General features: G+C 37.3%; 1 protein-coding gene across 2 annotated transcripts in view; it reads left to right on the top strand.

The window, feature by feature from the left end:
- Nucleotides 1–16,756, top strand: part of LOC138691534 (zinc finger protein 665-like) — a 42,089-nt gene extending 25,333 nt beyond the window's left edge. For both annotated transcript variants that reach the window (XM_069813565.1, XM_069813566.1), the window contains 2 exons: nt 6,768–6,850; nt 9,690–16,756. In XM_069813565.1, the coding sequence (XP_069669666.1) occupies nt 6,768–6,850; nt 9,690–11,508 (1,902 nt within the window). In that variant the 3' untranslated portion in view covers nt 11,509–16,756. The remainder of the gene's footprint in view (nt 1–6,767; nt 6,851–9,689) is intronic.
- Nucleotides 16,757–17,532: the final 776 nt, after the last annotated feature.

The raw sequence follows: 17,532 nt of genomic DNA, 5'->3' as shown, positions 1-17,532 counted from the left end.
TGCTTCTGATTGAACTGAAAGTGCACTCTTTTTGTAATCTTGTCATGTCTTGTAGTCTCACACGTCTTCAGTCTTTATATTTATGATTTTAAATTTTGATGTAGAAGAACGGATCAAATCATGGTATTCTTCAGGTATATAGATCCGATCTCATCTCCTAATAGCCTAAGCGCCTTTGCAACACCGATGTTCCAATCACAGGACAAAGCTGAATGTTCGGTCACTGGAAAGTTGTGATAAGTTTTATTACATTTTTATGAAACCGGTCTACTGTACAATTATGGTGTTGGCCACTGCAACCATCAGAAAATAACTATATTTCCTTCGGAATATGTATTATATGTCTTTCTCGCGTTAAATTCTATCGTATCTAGTTAACATGTTTCGGCCTGTTATCGGCCTTCTTCAGAACTGGTTGTTGCTGGTGTTGGCGCCTTTTGTTTTGTTTCCTGTGGGGGTGTGTTTGTGTAATGTAATGTGGAGTCAAAGAGTGTGTGTGTCTCCTTTAAGCCACGATACGCGGTCGAACATCTGTACCAGCGTCGTGGTATTGCCTCTGAAGATGGAGTAGCATTCCTCCGAAACATGTCTGGTTTTTAACTGATTTTATTAATTTTAATTTAATTTTACAAAAGTGTTCATACAACTGTAATAAATTATTTCTTTGCATGCTTAAATTGAGTTGTGTTGAGAATTTCATTTGGATGTGTTTTTGTGTGACTATATTTTGTATTGTTCTAGTGTGTTTACTTTCTGGCTTTTTGGTTCGATGTGTAGAATTTCCATGTCTGTGTTGATGTCTCTGTAGGTTTCGTGAGCATTTGTGATGTGTTCTGCATATGTGGAGGCGTTTTGTAATTTTGTTATGGCTGTGATGTGTGCTTTGTAACGTGTTTGAAATGATCTGTCTGTCTGTCCTATATAGAAGTTGTTGCAGATGTTACATTTGAGTTTGTATATACCTGTGTGGTTGTATTTGTTTGTTTGTGTGTTGAGATGTTTTTGTAGACTATTATTTGTTCTGTATGCGATGTTGTAATCTAATTTCTTGAATGAGGTTGCAATCTTGTGTGTGTTTTTGTTTTCGTATGTTAGTGTGATGTATTTTTTGTGTTCTTGTGTTTTTGTTGTATTTTTATGTTTTTTGTGATTATGTTTTGTGTTTCGTATTATGTTGTCTATTATGTTGGGGTTGTATCCGTTTCTTTATGCTATGTATTTGATTGTGTTTAGCTCTTCTTTGTAATCATGTTGGTTCATTGGTATGTTGAGTAGTCTGTGTACCATTGTTCGGAATGCAGCTTGTTTGTGTTGTGTTGGGTGGTTGGATGTGTTGTGTCTGTGTTGTTGTGGGTTTTCTGTAGACTTTGAATGTGTGTTTGTTGTCGACTTTTGTTATTGTGATGTCTAGAAAATTTATGGATTTGTTGTTTTCAATTTCTAATGTGTAGTGTAGCTTTGGGTGTATTCAAAATCTACAGAAAACCAACAACAACAAAACACATACACAACACATCCAACCACCCAACACAACACAAACAAACCCAATAGGAGCAAATGCTGGGTAACTTTCGGTGCTGGACCCCGAACTCATTTCACTGGCATTATCACCTTCATATCATTCAGACGCTAAATAACCTAGATGTTGATACAGCGTCGTAAAATAACCCAATAAAATAAAAAATAAAATCCATCCATCCATCTAGTCCTGTCTGTCTGTCCGTCCGTCTGTCAATCTACCTACCTACATATTTATGTATTTATTTATTTCGTATATATACAGTGTAACAAATTGTTTTATCTTTATCGTATGTTTGAGTTAGTTTCATAACCGTCGTTCTTATATCAATATGTGAGCACTGAACAGGATAATTCTCGCTTATACACTACAAACATTATTCTGTAAGTTACTAATCTAAACATTACCAATTCAAGTCTAACCACAATAAAATGTAATTTAATAGATAATTGTAATAGATGCACGTCTATTATGTAAGTCTACATTGGCGCTAATCTTTACAAAACTTCATTCGGAACGTATTTTCTTTTTGAACTAGTGCGCAAAATTCCAATGTCAAGTTCGTATGACTTGTGTACTCTGAAGTGAACACAAAATGCTGCTGCGGATTGGTTGGTAAAGTGATTGATTGTTTTATATATTGATTGATTGATTGATTGATTGATTTCACGAAGGCTGGATCCGGGATGGTTCCTAGCACTTAGGCTGTTCAGCCCATTGTACGCCTTATATGCGATGATTGTCAAAGTCTGGTGAAGGGCCTGCGTAGCAATCGTGAATCCGACGCTGACTGGCGAGCCAGCTGTCCTGGGACTTGCAGGTAAGGTCCCATCATCTGCTGACGATTCCGAACCCAGCGCCCCAAGCTGTTAAAACCTAGATCGGCATCGAAAATCCGTACTATCTTCACACATCACCCCAGCCTATTTTTAATAGGATAATTGATAAAATGAGGGGAAAGGAGAGAGTGTTGATAGAATAAAGAGGGAAACGGGAATACTCCGATAAAACCTATTTGCAACAACTGATTTGGCTGAAAAACGGTATTTTTCGAATACAGGGGAAAGAGCCATTAATCCTTGCCATTGAAGACTTTAAGGAACCAACCTGAACAAATACGCAATGTCCCATCCCTACCTTCCCATGGTGCAGCTGTTAGTAAGCATAATTTTACAATGATAAAAGATGAATGGAATGGAGAAAAATTCTCTTCGGCACCGGGATTTCAACCTGATGCTCTACATGCTGATGCTCTATCCACTAAGCCACACCGGATTCCCATCCCAATGTCGAGTCGAATCCTCTCAGTTTAAGTTCCACCTCTTGGGTTCCCTCTAGTGGCCTACCCTCATGCACTGTGTCATAGATGTATGACAGTGGGACCATGTCTACACATGTGCAGAGGTGCACTCGTTATGAGTGACTAAGTGGCTGGGTTCCGACGGAATAAGTGCCGTCTTAAATCACTAAGTGATTATTCGCGTATCATATATTATTATGATGCACCAAAGTACATATGATATTTCCATGCAGATATTCTGTGTCATCATATGATAAAAGATGAATGGAACGGAGAAAAATTCTCTCCAGCACCGGGATTTGAACCCAGGTTTTCAGCTTTAAGTGCTGATGCTCTACCACTAAGCCACACCGGATTCCCATCCCAATGTCGGATCGATTCCTCTCAGTTTAAGTTCCACCTCTTGGGTTCCCTCTAGTGGCCTACCCTTATGCTCTGCGTCATAGATGTATGACAGTGGGACCATGTCCACACACATGTGCAGAGGTGCACTTGTTATGAGTGGCCGTGATCTGACGGAATAAGCGCCGTCTTATATCACTAAGTGATTATTTGCATATCGTATATTATTATGGTGTACCGAAGTACATATATTTCCGTGCAGATGTTCTGCGTCATCATATGATGAAAGATGAATGGAACAGAGAAAAATTCTCTCTGGCACCGGGCTTTGAACCCAGATTTTCAACTCTACGTGCTGATGCTCTATCCAAGACGTGGAACTTAAACAGAGTATTCAATCCGACATCAGGATGGGAATCTGGTGTGGCTTAGTGGACAGAGCATCAGCAGATAGACCTGAAAATCTGGGTTCAAATCCTGTGTCGGAGAGAATTTTCTTCGTTCCATTCATCTTTCATCATATGGTGATGCAGAATATCTGCACGGAAATATCATGTATATTTCGGTACATCATAATAATTTTACAAGCTGAACTAAAGGGAGGGGCTACACATCAATTAGCACAGGTCAGCTTGATGAGTTAATGGTGGAATTTGGTATAATTTTTCTCTATTCAATACCTAATTCTCTATTTACCGTTTCCTGTCCAGCCCTCTGACTGAACTCTTACTTTCTTCGACCACGACAGTATTAGAGCATTTGAGGCCTAGCGGTTCATTTCATTTTCCTTCCTACCCTTTCTACTCTTCTGTTCCTAGTGCTGACCTGCTATGGCACTAAAATCGTCCTCCAGTGGCTTAAGGAGGGAATGCTGGCGATCAACAAGATCTCCCAACTAGGTCTAGTAGACCCGTCGACCAACAGTAGGTGTGGTCCTCCAGACATTCTGGGGGTTGTGTGTGAATGAAGTAGCCACCAAAACGTTAAAATACGATGTTCACTTAAATCGGCTACAACTTGCCAACCTCAAAATCTGTGCGTCAGTGGCTGACCATGACAATATCTTTGAAAAATATTGGCGTGCAAGAGGTCAAATGACTTTGTCAAACGCCTGGCATTAGAAAACAACAACAACAACAACAACATCTGTTTTATCTATCACAAATTCCACAGAGATCTGAATAGTGATCGAATGGACGGAAAACAAGCGTCCTAACACTTTAGCTATACAATAGTCTGGGCATGCTGCGACAAGTGACGCATTTTACTTTAATGTGTACAAGAAATGAGACACAATACCGGTACTGTGCTTGTGAGACTGTACATTTAAATAATATCCTGTATTGAAATGCACCTCTCCAGTAAAACTGATGATACTCTATATTGTTTATAGGTTCTCTTACTTCACTCACTGTTGTTCCATAATGCTTGTCGCGTCTTGAGACAGCCATATCTTGCTCTGGCATTATGAAATGTTGAAGTGTAGTAGAAACCTAGAAACTCCTTCCATTTCAGTTATCAATAACTATAGCATGCAGAAAACAAGGTCACTTTATAGTAATGTTAACTTTCTTAGAAATTATTTGCTGTTAACTTAAGAAACATCTTCATTTACTAACTACAATCCCAAATGCTCATTCAATGCAGCATCGAGCCCTGGACAGCCTATAATTTAAAAAAAATCCGTACCTAACCTGTAAGAATTTGCGTATGGAGTATTGTTTTAAGAACTGTAGCTTTGTCGGATATGTTTCATCAGCTCCCTTCACAATAACAAGAAAGTATTTGGCGAGATGAGGCTGAGGCTGAGGATTCACCATGTGATCACCTGATATTTGCCTAACATTTGGGGAAACCCCCGGAAAAACCTAGCCAAGTAATTAGCCCAAGCGAGAGTCGAACTGACATCCGAGCGCAGCTACATATCAGCAGGCAAGCGCACTACCACCTGAGCTACGCCGAAGACCGAAAAATAACTTTCCGATCATTTGTATAGGAACATTTGAAATGTTCGCTTTACTACCCAATTGCTGTAAATTTCTAATTTGCGTCAGATATACCAGTACTTTACAATGTAATGAAAAACTATTATTGGTAATAATCGTAGCTTACAGATCCTGAGTTTTGAGGACACTAATTCGAACGTGTTTTTCATCTATGATTCCTACACAGTTAGGAATTTTTTTGCGATAGTTTTTTAAGGTAAAGGCAAAGTTTATCACGAATACAATTCCATATGAAAAAAACAAGGGTCATACATTATCTGGTCCACCCCTTTGAAGTAACGCTTAACGCGTCTAGCCGCGAAACCAGGTGGTCCGGATTCGATTTCTGGTCCGGGCAAGTTACTTGGTTGAGGTTTTTTCCGGAGTTTTCTCAACCCAATATGAGCAAATGCTGGGTAACTTTTGGTGCTGGACCCCGGACTCATTTCACCAGCATTATCACCATCTCATTCAGACGCTAAGTAACCTGAGATGTTGACAAAGCGTCGTAAAATAACCTACAGTACTAAAAAATATATTATCTCTCTTAGGCAGGGTTTAAAATCCTATATGAAATACTTAGTAGTGGTGTAAATCATATCCATCTTGTCTTTTTGAGGTTAGAATGACTTTGTCAGAATACGTGTTTACTGTAACCACTCACTTCTGACAAATTGTTCAGACAAAATCGTCAGAATACGCATCCACTGTAACCGTATGCTTAATGAACGTAATAGAAGGTGGGAGATTTCTCCTGAATGTTCAAACATGAGGTTATTTCTTCTATTGTTGTTTACATTAAGCGAATTATTTTCCCTGGGTTTTCAAATTCTTTTAGAGTTCCACTGACCTTTGTTAGTTTACCGTTGGTTATTAATGGAGAAAAATTCGCTCCAGCACCATGGATCAAACCTGGGACTCCCAGTTCTATCCACTGGGCACTCTAATCACTTAGCTGTACCGGGGCTCAATCCACACACTCAATCAATCTCCCTCCTTTGCTATTTTCCCCTCTGTGATCTTACTCCATCCGGTGCTGTGGATTAAGTCTCGGCATAGCTCAGTGGTTAAAGCACTCAGTGCGTAGACCTGGACGTCCGGAGTTCGATCCCTGGAGCCATGCCAGAGCGAATTTTTCTCCATTAATAACCAATGGTAACCATAACAGATAATACTGTAGGACCAAAGAATTAATCTTTACGTAGTTTGTTCGTTTAGTTTAGTTGTGTGTTTGCTGTAAGTCCATAAATATCTCGAATAGTTCCAAACTGCCTTACCAGAAAATTTTCTTTACCACTTTTACCGTAACAGTTGGATCCATTATCAACATGGTCTTCCTGAATCCTACTCACCTATGACCATCTTATATGATTTGCTTGTCAATCTTATTTACTCTTCCAATTAACATATTGTTTATGCATTTCTTGCTTAAAACGGGAAATTTCTTAGAAAATGCACATTATTGTAATTTTTAAAAATTCATTTCCATTCTTCTGCTACAGTGTTTAACCTTTTATTGGATTTAGTAGGATTTAAAATCAAGTCTCCATAATTTAAACTGCCATGCATTGATTCTTCAACTATTACTGCCCTATACCTTTGCTTCACATAATCTTTACAGGAGGAGGCACGTGAGTTAAATAACGTGGAGGAGGAGTTCCAACCAGAAGTGACAACAGAAGGAAATGAAGTCTTAGCTGAGAGGTGAGTGAAATGTGTGAGACTTTCTTTCTTTGTTGGTTTCACTGCTTTATTGAAATAATAATAATAATAAGAATAATAGAAATTTGTAATTAGTTTCATGTTGATTGTTATTCAAATGAGTGCCTCAGTATTAATTGGCATGTCTACCTGTGAGTATGTCTGTATGTCCCTGGGATTATGTGTCTTTCTTTATCTGTCTGTGCATCTAGTTTTCGTCCATTTACCTGTCTGTGTGTCTTTGTCTACTGCCGCCTTTCTTTATAACATTTTACTGACATAAGGAATGATATTCATGCATAATGTAATATAATACCCATCTACAAGGCCTTTTCATGCTTTTGACATATAATACGTGTTTCTGCGCTCTAAATATGGGTGCCTTTTCTGTGAATTACGGTAAAGAAGTTACAGACTTTAACAAGTCTGTGAGCCGGAGATGTATCGTAATATTGCCTGTAGTTAAGCCATGAAAAAATGTAATTTGCGAGAGCCCCTCTGAATGTTGACACATGCCCTCACTATGGGCATCAGGGGTCCAACAATGACAGATACAAATAGCCATGCCATATATACTCTCAGGATTATTTCATCACAGCTAAAGACGTGTGCAACAAATTGTTTGATTTGCAAACGCGATTTCGGACTATTACATTTAAAGTAGACATGAATTACACACTTTAAATTAACCATATTGAGAAATTTTGATGTCAGTTGCGATTAATTCTTGAATGTCGCTTGAAGAGAAAATGTATTGGATGCACTTCGTTAATTAGTTTTCATATCTTAGATCCATATTCTGCACGAAAATAAAACATGGAAACAAACATAACAGACTGGCCATCCTGCACATCTCAAAAGTATAAGAAATAGATAAATGATACGATATCATTATAAGAATTGACTGAATTCGCTAAAGGGTAGAATTACTTACTGCAGCTTTTAACAGTGTCATTACGATGATAGCCAATTTGAACTAAGTACACAATGTCCTCAACATAACAGCATGACATTTGTGTGTGCTGTAGTTGCCACAAGAAATTTGTTTTATTTCTCTCTTCCTCCTTCGTTCTTAACATTACTCTCAATTAGATTTGCTGTCAGTAATGAGGTTAGATCGGTTTTGACGAGGAGATAGATTAGTGACATATAGGTCAATATCAGTGATAAGGTTAGGTAAGATTTGGTAAATGTATATATTAGTGATAATTCTTTCGTGCACATGTGAATGCTAGGTACATTATCGCTTTGATATAATATTCTTGTTTTTTCAGATATTCGTCTATTTCAACGATATTCCCTTGGGTCATATTTCTAAATTATTTGGTGTCTTAACGTGATATGATATCTTCGAAAACGTGCATTTTCTTTTTGTGCATTAAAAATCCGCCATTATAGTCGGTAAATCTTGCACTTGACTAGCGCAGTGAAATCTGTAAGAATAAAATAATGTATTTTTATATATAATTTCATATATGAGGCCTTGCCGTCCTCATTGATTAATCTTGATTATATCCCAGATCACAAAGATTGCTCATTCCTATGTTAAAATCGGTTGCACTTTGAAGAGAACAACCGCCAGGATCGCCACCCGTCTGCCGTAAACCAACACGAGATGGCAGTACAGTCGCCAATGCAATTCAGATGGGAGTTATGACTCCTTATGTAACAACTAGATGGCAGCATAGTAAACCTGACAAAAGTTGTTACCGTCAAAGCCTATAATGCCGAGCAATCTGGGTATCTATGATCTAGGATTATATGTAGTCAACACATAGATACCTATTACTTACTTATGGCTTTTAAGGAAGCTGTAGGTTCATTCCTGCACTCACATAAGCCCGCCATTGGTCCCTATCCTGTGCAAAACTAGTCCAGTCTCTATCATCATATCTCACCTCCCTCAAATAGATTTTAATATCCTTCCATCGACGTCTCGGCCTCCCCAAAAGTCTTTTTCTCGCCAGCCCCCGAACTAACACTCTATATGTATATCTGGATTCGCCAAATATGTGCTGCTTACACTCCCATCTCAAATGTCTGGATATAATGTTCGTAATTGAGTCAGGTGAAGAAAACAATGTGTGTAGTTCTGCGTTGTGTAACTTTCTCCATTCTCCTGTAACTTTTTTTTATTGGGTTATTTTACGACGCTGTATCAACATCTAGGTTATTTAGCGTCTGAATGAAATGAATCCGGGGTCCAGCACCGAAAGTTACACAGCATTTGCTCATATTGGGTTGAGGGAAAACACCGGAAAAAACCTCAACCACGTAACTTGCCCCGACCGGGATTCGAACCCGGGACACCTGGTTTCGCGGCCAGACGCGCTGACCGTTACTCCACAGGTGTGGACCTCCTGTAACTTCAGCCCTCTTAGCTCTAAATATTTTCCTGAGAACCTCATTCACAAACACACTTAATCTCTGTTCTTGTCTCAAAGAAAGAGTATAGATACCTATTATTGGACAAAAATGCGTTCCGGCACTGGCGCAAAGCTGAGAGGTCCTGGATTCGATTCCCTGTGCCAGAACGAATTTTTCTCCAATAATAGATATCACGTATTTTTAACCAACATTTTGATTTTCTTTCGTTTCACATGGCTCAGTATGGTCCACTGACTTGTGGCGAGCATAGCTGCTGTATTCTTTGAATTATATTCTTTTGTCAGGAATTTTACACTCTGCTTTAATTTCAGTAGATTTATATGCAACAACAAATTATTCGGCGTAAGTTGCTATTTACTAAATTTGTATATTTGTATTGCATATAGTTTTGTTTTCAGTGATTTATTCAGCTTTAGTATTTACTCCTTGAACTCAAATCTCCTTTTGTTCACAGGATTCGGGAGCCACCCTGCCACAGAAGTGTCACAGAAGACGAATGCCTGCAGACAGATGAAAAGACATTCAAATTTGATGTTTGTGGAAAGCAGTTTTTCGACTCTGCAAAACTCAAAAGCCATTCTTCTTTGCACAAGCGTAAGGCGTTTAAGGATTGTTTAAATTTGCATAATCATAAAATACATCCTCGTGTCCTTACAGGTGTAAAGCCGTTCAGTTGTGATGTATGTGGAAAGAAATTTTCTCAATCTAGTCTTCAGAAAAGACATCAACGTCTACACACAGGCGAAAAGCCATTCAGCTGTGATATATGTGGTAAGAAATTTTCGCGGTCTAGTATTCTAAATATGCATATATTAATTCACACCGACAAGAAGCGATTCAGTTGTGGTGTATGTGGAAAGAAATTTTCGCAAATTGCTTACCGAAAGAAGCATGATCGTGTACACACAGGGGAGAAGGTATACAGTTGTGATACTTGCGGTAAAAAATTTTCGTATTCTAGTTCGGTAAAGAAGCATGAGGTGGTACACACGGGCAAGAAGCCTTTCAGTTGTGATATATGTGGAAAGAAATTTTCTCAATCTAGTCATCAGAAAAGACATCAACGTCTACACACAGGCGAAAAGCCATTCAGCTGTGATATATGTGGAAAGAAATTTTCGCGGTCTAGTATTCTAAATATGCATATATTAATTCACAGAGACGAGAAACCATTCAGTTGTGGTGTATGTGGAAAGAAATTTTCGCAAATTGCTTACCGAAAGAAGCATGATCGTGTACACACAGGGGAGAAGGTATACAGTTGTGATACTTGCGGTAAAAAATTTTCGTATTCTAGTTCGGTAAAGAAGCATGAGGTGGTACACACGGGCAAGAAGCCTTTCAGTTGTGATATATGTGGAAAGAAATTTTCTCAATCTAGTCATCAGAAAAGACATCAACGTCTACACACAGGCGAAAAGCCATTCAGCTGTGATATATGTGGAAAGAAATTTTCGCGGTCTAGTACTCTAAATATGCATATATTAATTCACAGAGACGAGAAACCATTCAGTTGTGGTGTATGTGGAAAGAAATTTTCGCAAATTGCTTATCGGAAGAAGCATGAACGTGTACACACAAGGGAGAAGACATTCAGTTGTCACACATGTGGAAAAAAATTTTCGCATTCTAGTTCGCTAAAGAAACATGAAGTCGTCCACACAGGCAAGAAGTCTTTCAGTTGCGATGTATGTGCAAAGAAATTTTCTCGATCTAGCCATCAGAAGAGGCATGTACTGCTACACACTCGCGAGAAGCCATTCTGCTGTGATATATGCGGAAAGAAATTTTCGCGGTCTAGTACTCTAAATATGCATATATTAATTCACAGAGACGAGAAACCATTCAGTTGTGGTGTATGTGGAAAGAAATTTTCGCGAATTGCTTATCGAAAGAAGCATGATCGCGTACACACAGGGGAGAAGGCATACAGCTGTGATACTTGCGGTAAAAAATTTTCGTATTCTAGTTCGCTAAAGAAGCATGAGGTGGTACACACGGGCAAGAAGCCTTTCAGTTGTGATATATGTGGAAAGAAATTTTCTCAATCTAGTCATCAGAAAAGACATCAACGTCTACACACAGGCGAAAAGCCATTCAGCTGTGATATATGTGGAAAGAAATTTTCGCGGTCTAGTATTCTAAATATGCATATATTAATTCACAGAGACGAGAAACCATTCAGTTGTGGTGTATGTGGAAAGAAATTTTCGCAAATTGCTTATCGGAAGAAGCATGAACGCGTACACACGGGAGAAGGCATTCAGTTATGAGATACGCGGAAAGAAATTTTCGCAAATTCCTTATCGAAAGAAGCATGAACGTGTACACACTGGGGAGAAGACATTCAATTGTGAGATACGCGGAAGGAAATTTTCGGCACCTAGTTGTGTAAAGAAACATGAAGGCGTACATACTGGCAAGAAGCCATTCGGTTGTGATATATGTAAGGAAATTTTCGCAATCTATTAGTCTAAAAAAACATGCATTGTTACATACTGGATAGAAGCGACTCGGTTGCGATATACGCGGAAAACAAATTTCAAAATTTCCTAGTTTAAGAATCATGTACTCGTATAGGTGATACACGACGAAAAGTAAAAAAATTTAGGACACGATATCTTAGGCCATTTTGAGTGAAAAATACTATGAACCTACGTCCGCTTTCGAACTATGGCGGAGTTAGAGGCATTATTTTTTGTTGAAACGTCTCGCCCCAATGTGAATCAGACGTTACCATACACTACAGACGTGAGATGTGAGACAAAGTCACGGATTGCGATTAATGACGTGACATTGGAATCTTTATTGTGAGCGACGTGGATAATTTAATTCACCTGACAAACTGGGTGATGGGGCATTAAAAATGTCCAATCGGCTGTCATTATCTGATGTAATAACACAGATTCCGCGCATAAGACAAATACAGTAGCCTATCATCAGTTCAGTCAGCTAATTACAGTACAATAGTTACACAGGTACAGTTATCGGAAGTGTTTAGTTGTGTTTTTCAAGATGCCTTATAAATTTTCGACTGCAAAATACGCCGATAATGTGTATGTTTATAGTTTGTGCGGTGGATGTTCCTTGCATGCCGTCGCTGAATATGAACGACGCTTTCCCAACAGAAGAGTACCATATCGAAGACTATTTACTGTCCATGGGGTTGGATGAAAGACTTGGTATACCAAAGGAAGGAGGAAACGAGAGAGGTGCTAATCGACCATATTTTGGTTGCTGCACGCTGCATAAAAATAGCCACGAGCAACTCCCGAGCGACGAGCGCGATTCACGCCCGAGAGGAACAGTGCATTGATGCAGAAGCAGGTAACCTTTGAAAATGTGCGAAAACATCGACCTCGACATGTAGAATATTAAGTATGTATATGTACGTGAATATAAACTTTAAATTTTTCTGTTATCTGCTTCTATAAGCCAGTTGGTACTATGGAATCCCAGAAATTTTTGTGAAATCAAAGAGCCGTATCTCCGTAACCGTTCGAAAACGGACCCATATTCATATCAACTTTTTGACTCAGATTGATTTCAGATTTCACATCCTAAATTTTTTACCTCCTCGTGAATCAACCTGTTAAGCGAGAAGTCATTGAGATATTATATATGACAAAAGAATTTTTCACAGTGTACTCATCAATGGAACCGTGAACGCGTGCACATGAGATAAAATTTGTGTTATATGTGGAAAGAATTTTTCTGGTTGGAGTAATTTAAAACGTCATGAACTTTTACAGACAGGTGAGAAGCCATTCAGATGAGTTATATGTGGAATGAAAATTTTATAATCTAGTAATAACGAAAGCATGAACGGTATATACAGTATAAGTAGTAGAATTTTTCTGATTCGAATAATTTGAAACATCATGCACTTTTACACACAGGCTGGAAGCCATTACGAAGAGCAATGTGAAATGAAATTTTCACGATGTAGTGATCACTAAAGTATGACCATGTATACACATCCAACAAGCCATATAACTGCAATGTTTGTGGAAAGCAATTTTCGGTTTCGAGAAGTGTGAAAATTCAAGGAAGCACTAATACGGATGAAAAGTCTATGAAGTCCGAAGAATGTAGAAAAAAATACAATCCATCATCAGATTCTCATCTTCTTCCTTGCTTTTGTGGGTGTCTCTACTGTATTGCGAGTCATGTGCCCAGTCATTTTCAGCAAAAATATTAAATTTGGACTACAGAAAATGTATTGTAGTAGTTAACAGGATGCTCTGGTACCACAATAAACAGGAGGTAGGTGAAGATGTTTATAGTGGGAATAATAAAGTTATGGACATGTCAGCAGACTTATGTTTGTGCGAAAAGTGGGCCTCTGGATATGATCTTTACAATATCGCGTAAGTATTTCAAATGGCGCCTCGACAGTAGATGTTCTGAAGCTGGCTTTATGTATTTCGACTTTGAACTCAAAAAAAATCATAGATTTGGAGACTCAGAGTGCAAATATCATGACTAATATTGTCAATAGTTTTCATCAAATATTAAGAGAAGAAAAGAAGCCAGTATTAGTTTGTACTTTTTTCTGTGTTTTTTTTTTTAAATAAAAACTATTGGCTTCTTTTTTTCATAAAGAAGGGATTTAACTTGGCACAGAGATTTCTAAAGGTCTAAGTTGGTAACCCTGTGGGCACCATGATTGATTAGACCATGTTTCTGCAGAGAAAACGACTAATACCGACAGAAGACTTGTGATTTCCATAGCTGCAAATATTTTGTAAAGATTGTTTCGGAAATTATGGAGTTTGACTATTGAGCGTTTTTGTTTTTAAATAATCGCTCTCGATTATAGGGTAGTTTCATAACGTGAAAACAATATTTTGATTTATATTTTTTCTTATTTATTCAGTGATTTATTAGGATACATACGGTTGAATTCTCCGGGCGTTGTTAGGATTGGTGGCTCGGTTTAAGTGGAGGTTGTTGGGTGGGGAGTTCGATTGGTCAGTCAGTTGCCGTGTTCAAATATCTGTCTTTTGTCTACCTCTCGTTCAGTGCTAGCGTGATCATTACTTGGATTTATTTTCGCGTACACATTCCAGACGAAATCTAGATCAAATCAAGAAGGTCCCTCTGTGCTCCTGATGCACATCTTGCATATACGAAGATTTGGTTAATTTAGGTTTTTATTATCCAAATCCGCGTATGTGCACTTACCTCACAGCCAACATGTCGCCCGTATTGTGCACGAGATGTAGACTATCTTTTGTCTTTATGACTTCGATGGGAGTAGATGGTGATAAGTGCATGGTGTGTAGAATGAGTGAGGCAGAATTTATTACACTGAAGGAAGAAAAATTACGTGTGTTCTTAATTAATCACGGTGTGTTATCCGATCGTGAATGTGGCAATTGTGGGGATATTTTGAAAGCAGTTTGGGAGATCCTATACTCACCACTTCACGTCTAATTGGTACGATGTTGAGCTTATTATATTTCCTGGTAATTAGTCATTTTGAACTTTTTTTTCCAACTCTTATTTTTGCCGTATTTTACCACGTAAGAGTGATAGAACTACTTTGAATGTCGGAAATCACCTATATCAACGTAACCTAACCTAATCTACTATTCTTAGGTTAGTTAGGTTATAGTTAATTCCGACAAATGAAAATATTTCTATCATTTTTACGACAGTGAAATGCGTCGAAAATGGAAGTTTCTAAGAAATTGTCCAAAAGTAATCAAACTCTATAATTGCCATGATTTTAAAAACTGCATGTGTCTTTTTATGTTTACAATACTAAAGAGGAAAATGCGCTATTGTTTCTTCTTTTATTAAGGTTATATTGTTTATGCATTGTAAATTAGTAGTAATTAAATTGTTTATGATATTACAGTAGTTTATAAATTTGTTATATGGCCTACCTATGTAATAAATTCCTAATTGTGTAGCCACTAATAATTATATATACTGCCCTAGTTATGAACGCTGCTGAAGTGTCTTGTAATGAAAGCTTAAATTTTCATGTGATACCACGATTCATCTTAAAGTGGGTATCTTATGTCCATATTAGTAGGAACATTATAGTTATGTGAGAAATATTTTTAATTCATACAAATGCCAGGTGTATAGCATCTCTCCAAGTTGCAGACATCCGTTCAATATGTATATGCATATTTCTGATAGAAAAGAGAAAGAACTATGATATTGTGTTAAAGTAAACAGGCTTAACCCATAATTCTTTTTTTTTTTAATTAGAAACACCTATAATTATATTTTAACACATTATTAGTTACTTTATATGAGGGAATGTAAACATAACTGTCAAAAAACATAACTTCAGGTTTTCTTATTAAATTTTAACTAATTGCACAGGTTACAACAAAAATAGTCACAAAAATAAAATATGTCTCACCTAAACACAATCGATATGTTCATTAGAGGTACCATCTGGCCCTCCTGCGGTATGTTTTTGGATCCTTCTTACTATTTGTCAATAGATCTAATGACGTAATTGAGACAAAAAGGATGTTGCAATCTTTTTACTATCGGGCAGACATCAATACACTGTTATATAAATAGAACCAACTCATTACTAAATTGTTAGCAGCCCGTGATTTCTCTATGAATAGAGGTTTCAACTGTTACTCTTGGTCTTTGCTATAACATTGACAGTGGATAATGCTTAAGACTGCTGGACATTAAAAGTCAGATATCTCGGCCTGTACGACGTCAATAAATAATCTTAAGTGAAGTGAATGCATAAGAGTGAGAGCTGACAAGAGGCAAGGGTATGCGAATATATTATTTCATTCCACAAAAGAAGTTTATTTGGTAATTATGTTCCCCATCATGACAGTGCTGATAAAAGAAAAGAATCATATTTTATACAATAATGTCTCTTAGATCGCTTTTGTTTATGATTAAGAATAAGTGTTCAAACAATAAAAAGCTTGTTCTGTATATATTTTGTTTTTGTGTTTTTTACCCGTTTCGTAGTAGAATATGGCTCTCCTGTGACCAGAGGTTTGTATGCTACCAAGATTTTTGCAGTTATTTTCGCAATATTTTTTTTCATATTTTGTGATAGTGTATGGACTTCTCGCTAGTTGGTGCACATGGAGATGGGAAATAATTTAGTCTTTTGGTTACAGCACATTCTAGTATATACAGTCACGAAGCTTGCGTTGTGAGGGTGTTACGAACAATAGACTGTGCCGGTACTATTTCGCATTGCTTGTAATGAGGCGATATTAGCAATCCTAGTGGTTAGCAACTATGTATGGATGCCTATTTACTACATATTGAGCTTCGTGACTGAATATACTAGACTGTGGTTACAGTCAGAGGCAACAATTTTGGCAGGTGTCCTCGACATTTCCAGTAGGCGAGCCAATATTGTTTGTGTGAACTGCATGAATGAGTGTGATAATGTTCTGAGTCAATTATATTTTCATAATCGCAGCTTATATCATTATTATGAAACACACCACGGTACAGTCCGATTCAAAGAATACCTTAAATACATGTAAATGACTTTCGTTCACAATAATTTTACAATATGCTCCTACATTTTCTAAATTAAAAGGAAAAAAAGCATTGCATGCATATATATATATATATATATATATGCTGTTTATTGTTTATTGTTTATTGTTTATTGATTAAAATTTCATTCCGCGGAAGTTAGATTTATATAAAGGTATAATAAATAGGAATGCGATGGATATTGCAAGGGCAATAATTTTTGTAACACACACATTCTGATTCATAGAAGAAAACATTTTTAAATATTCAAAATCGTACAAAATATCGGAGGAACCAATTTTCCCTGCACAAATTGCACCAATTGAAAAATATAGTTACCGTTCACAATAAATATTTTAGGAATTCTAAAAAGTTGTTTATTAATCTAGAGGTATTGGCTGATGATTACACTAAATTCCAGCACAAAACTCATTCAGAATATGTAAAACTTACACTTTCGGAATTTAGTAAATGTGTACTATCGAAAGGTGTTACATTATCCCCTTAAATACTGTATATATGGCACCTGTGTTTATGTCCATCTGCGTTATCCGATGTATTATTTTTTTTTATATAAATCATAGTACTGAAACTGCCATATTGAATTGGCACAAATTGTATTATTCGTAATTTTCGTCTGGAAAACCCCCGAGATATCTAAATTAATTTTTCACCCATTTTGTTCCACTCCACGACTTTAGGGACAAATTCGAACAAAATTATACCTTATTCGTATTCTGTGATAACAAAGATCCCCAGATATCGACTTTTATCGAGCTCGGATGACTTGAAATCTCTCA

Source organism: Periplaneta americana, chromosome 16, assembly GCF_040183065.1.
Source record: "Periplaneta americana isolate PAMFEO1 chromosome 16, P.americana_PAMFEO1_priV1, whole genome shotgun sequence".
NCBI classification, from domain to species: Eukaryota; Metazoa; Arthropoda; class Insecta; order Blattodea; family Blattidae; genus Periplaneta; species Periplaneta americana.
The sequence above is the reverse complement of the archived record's forward strand: the minus strand, read 5'-3'. Positions and strand labels throughout refer to the sequence as shown.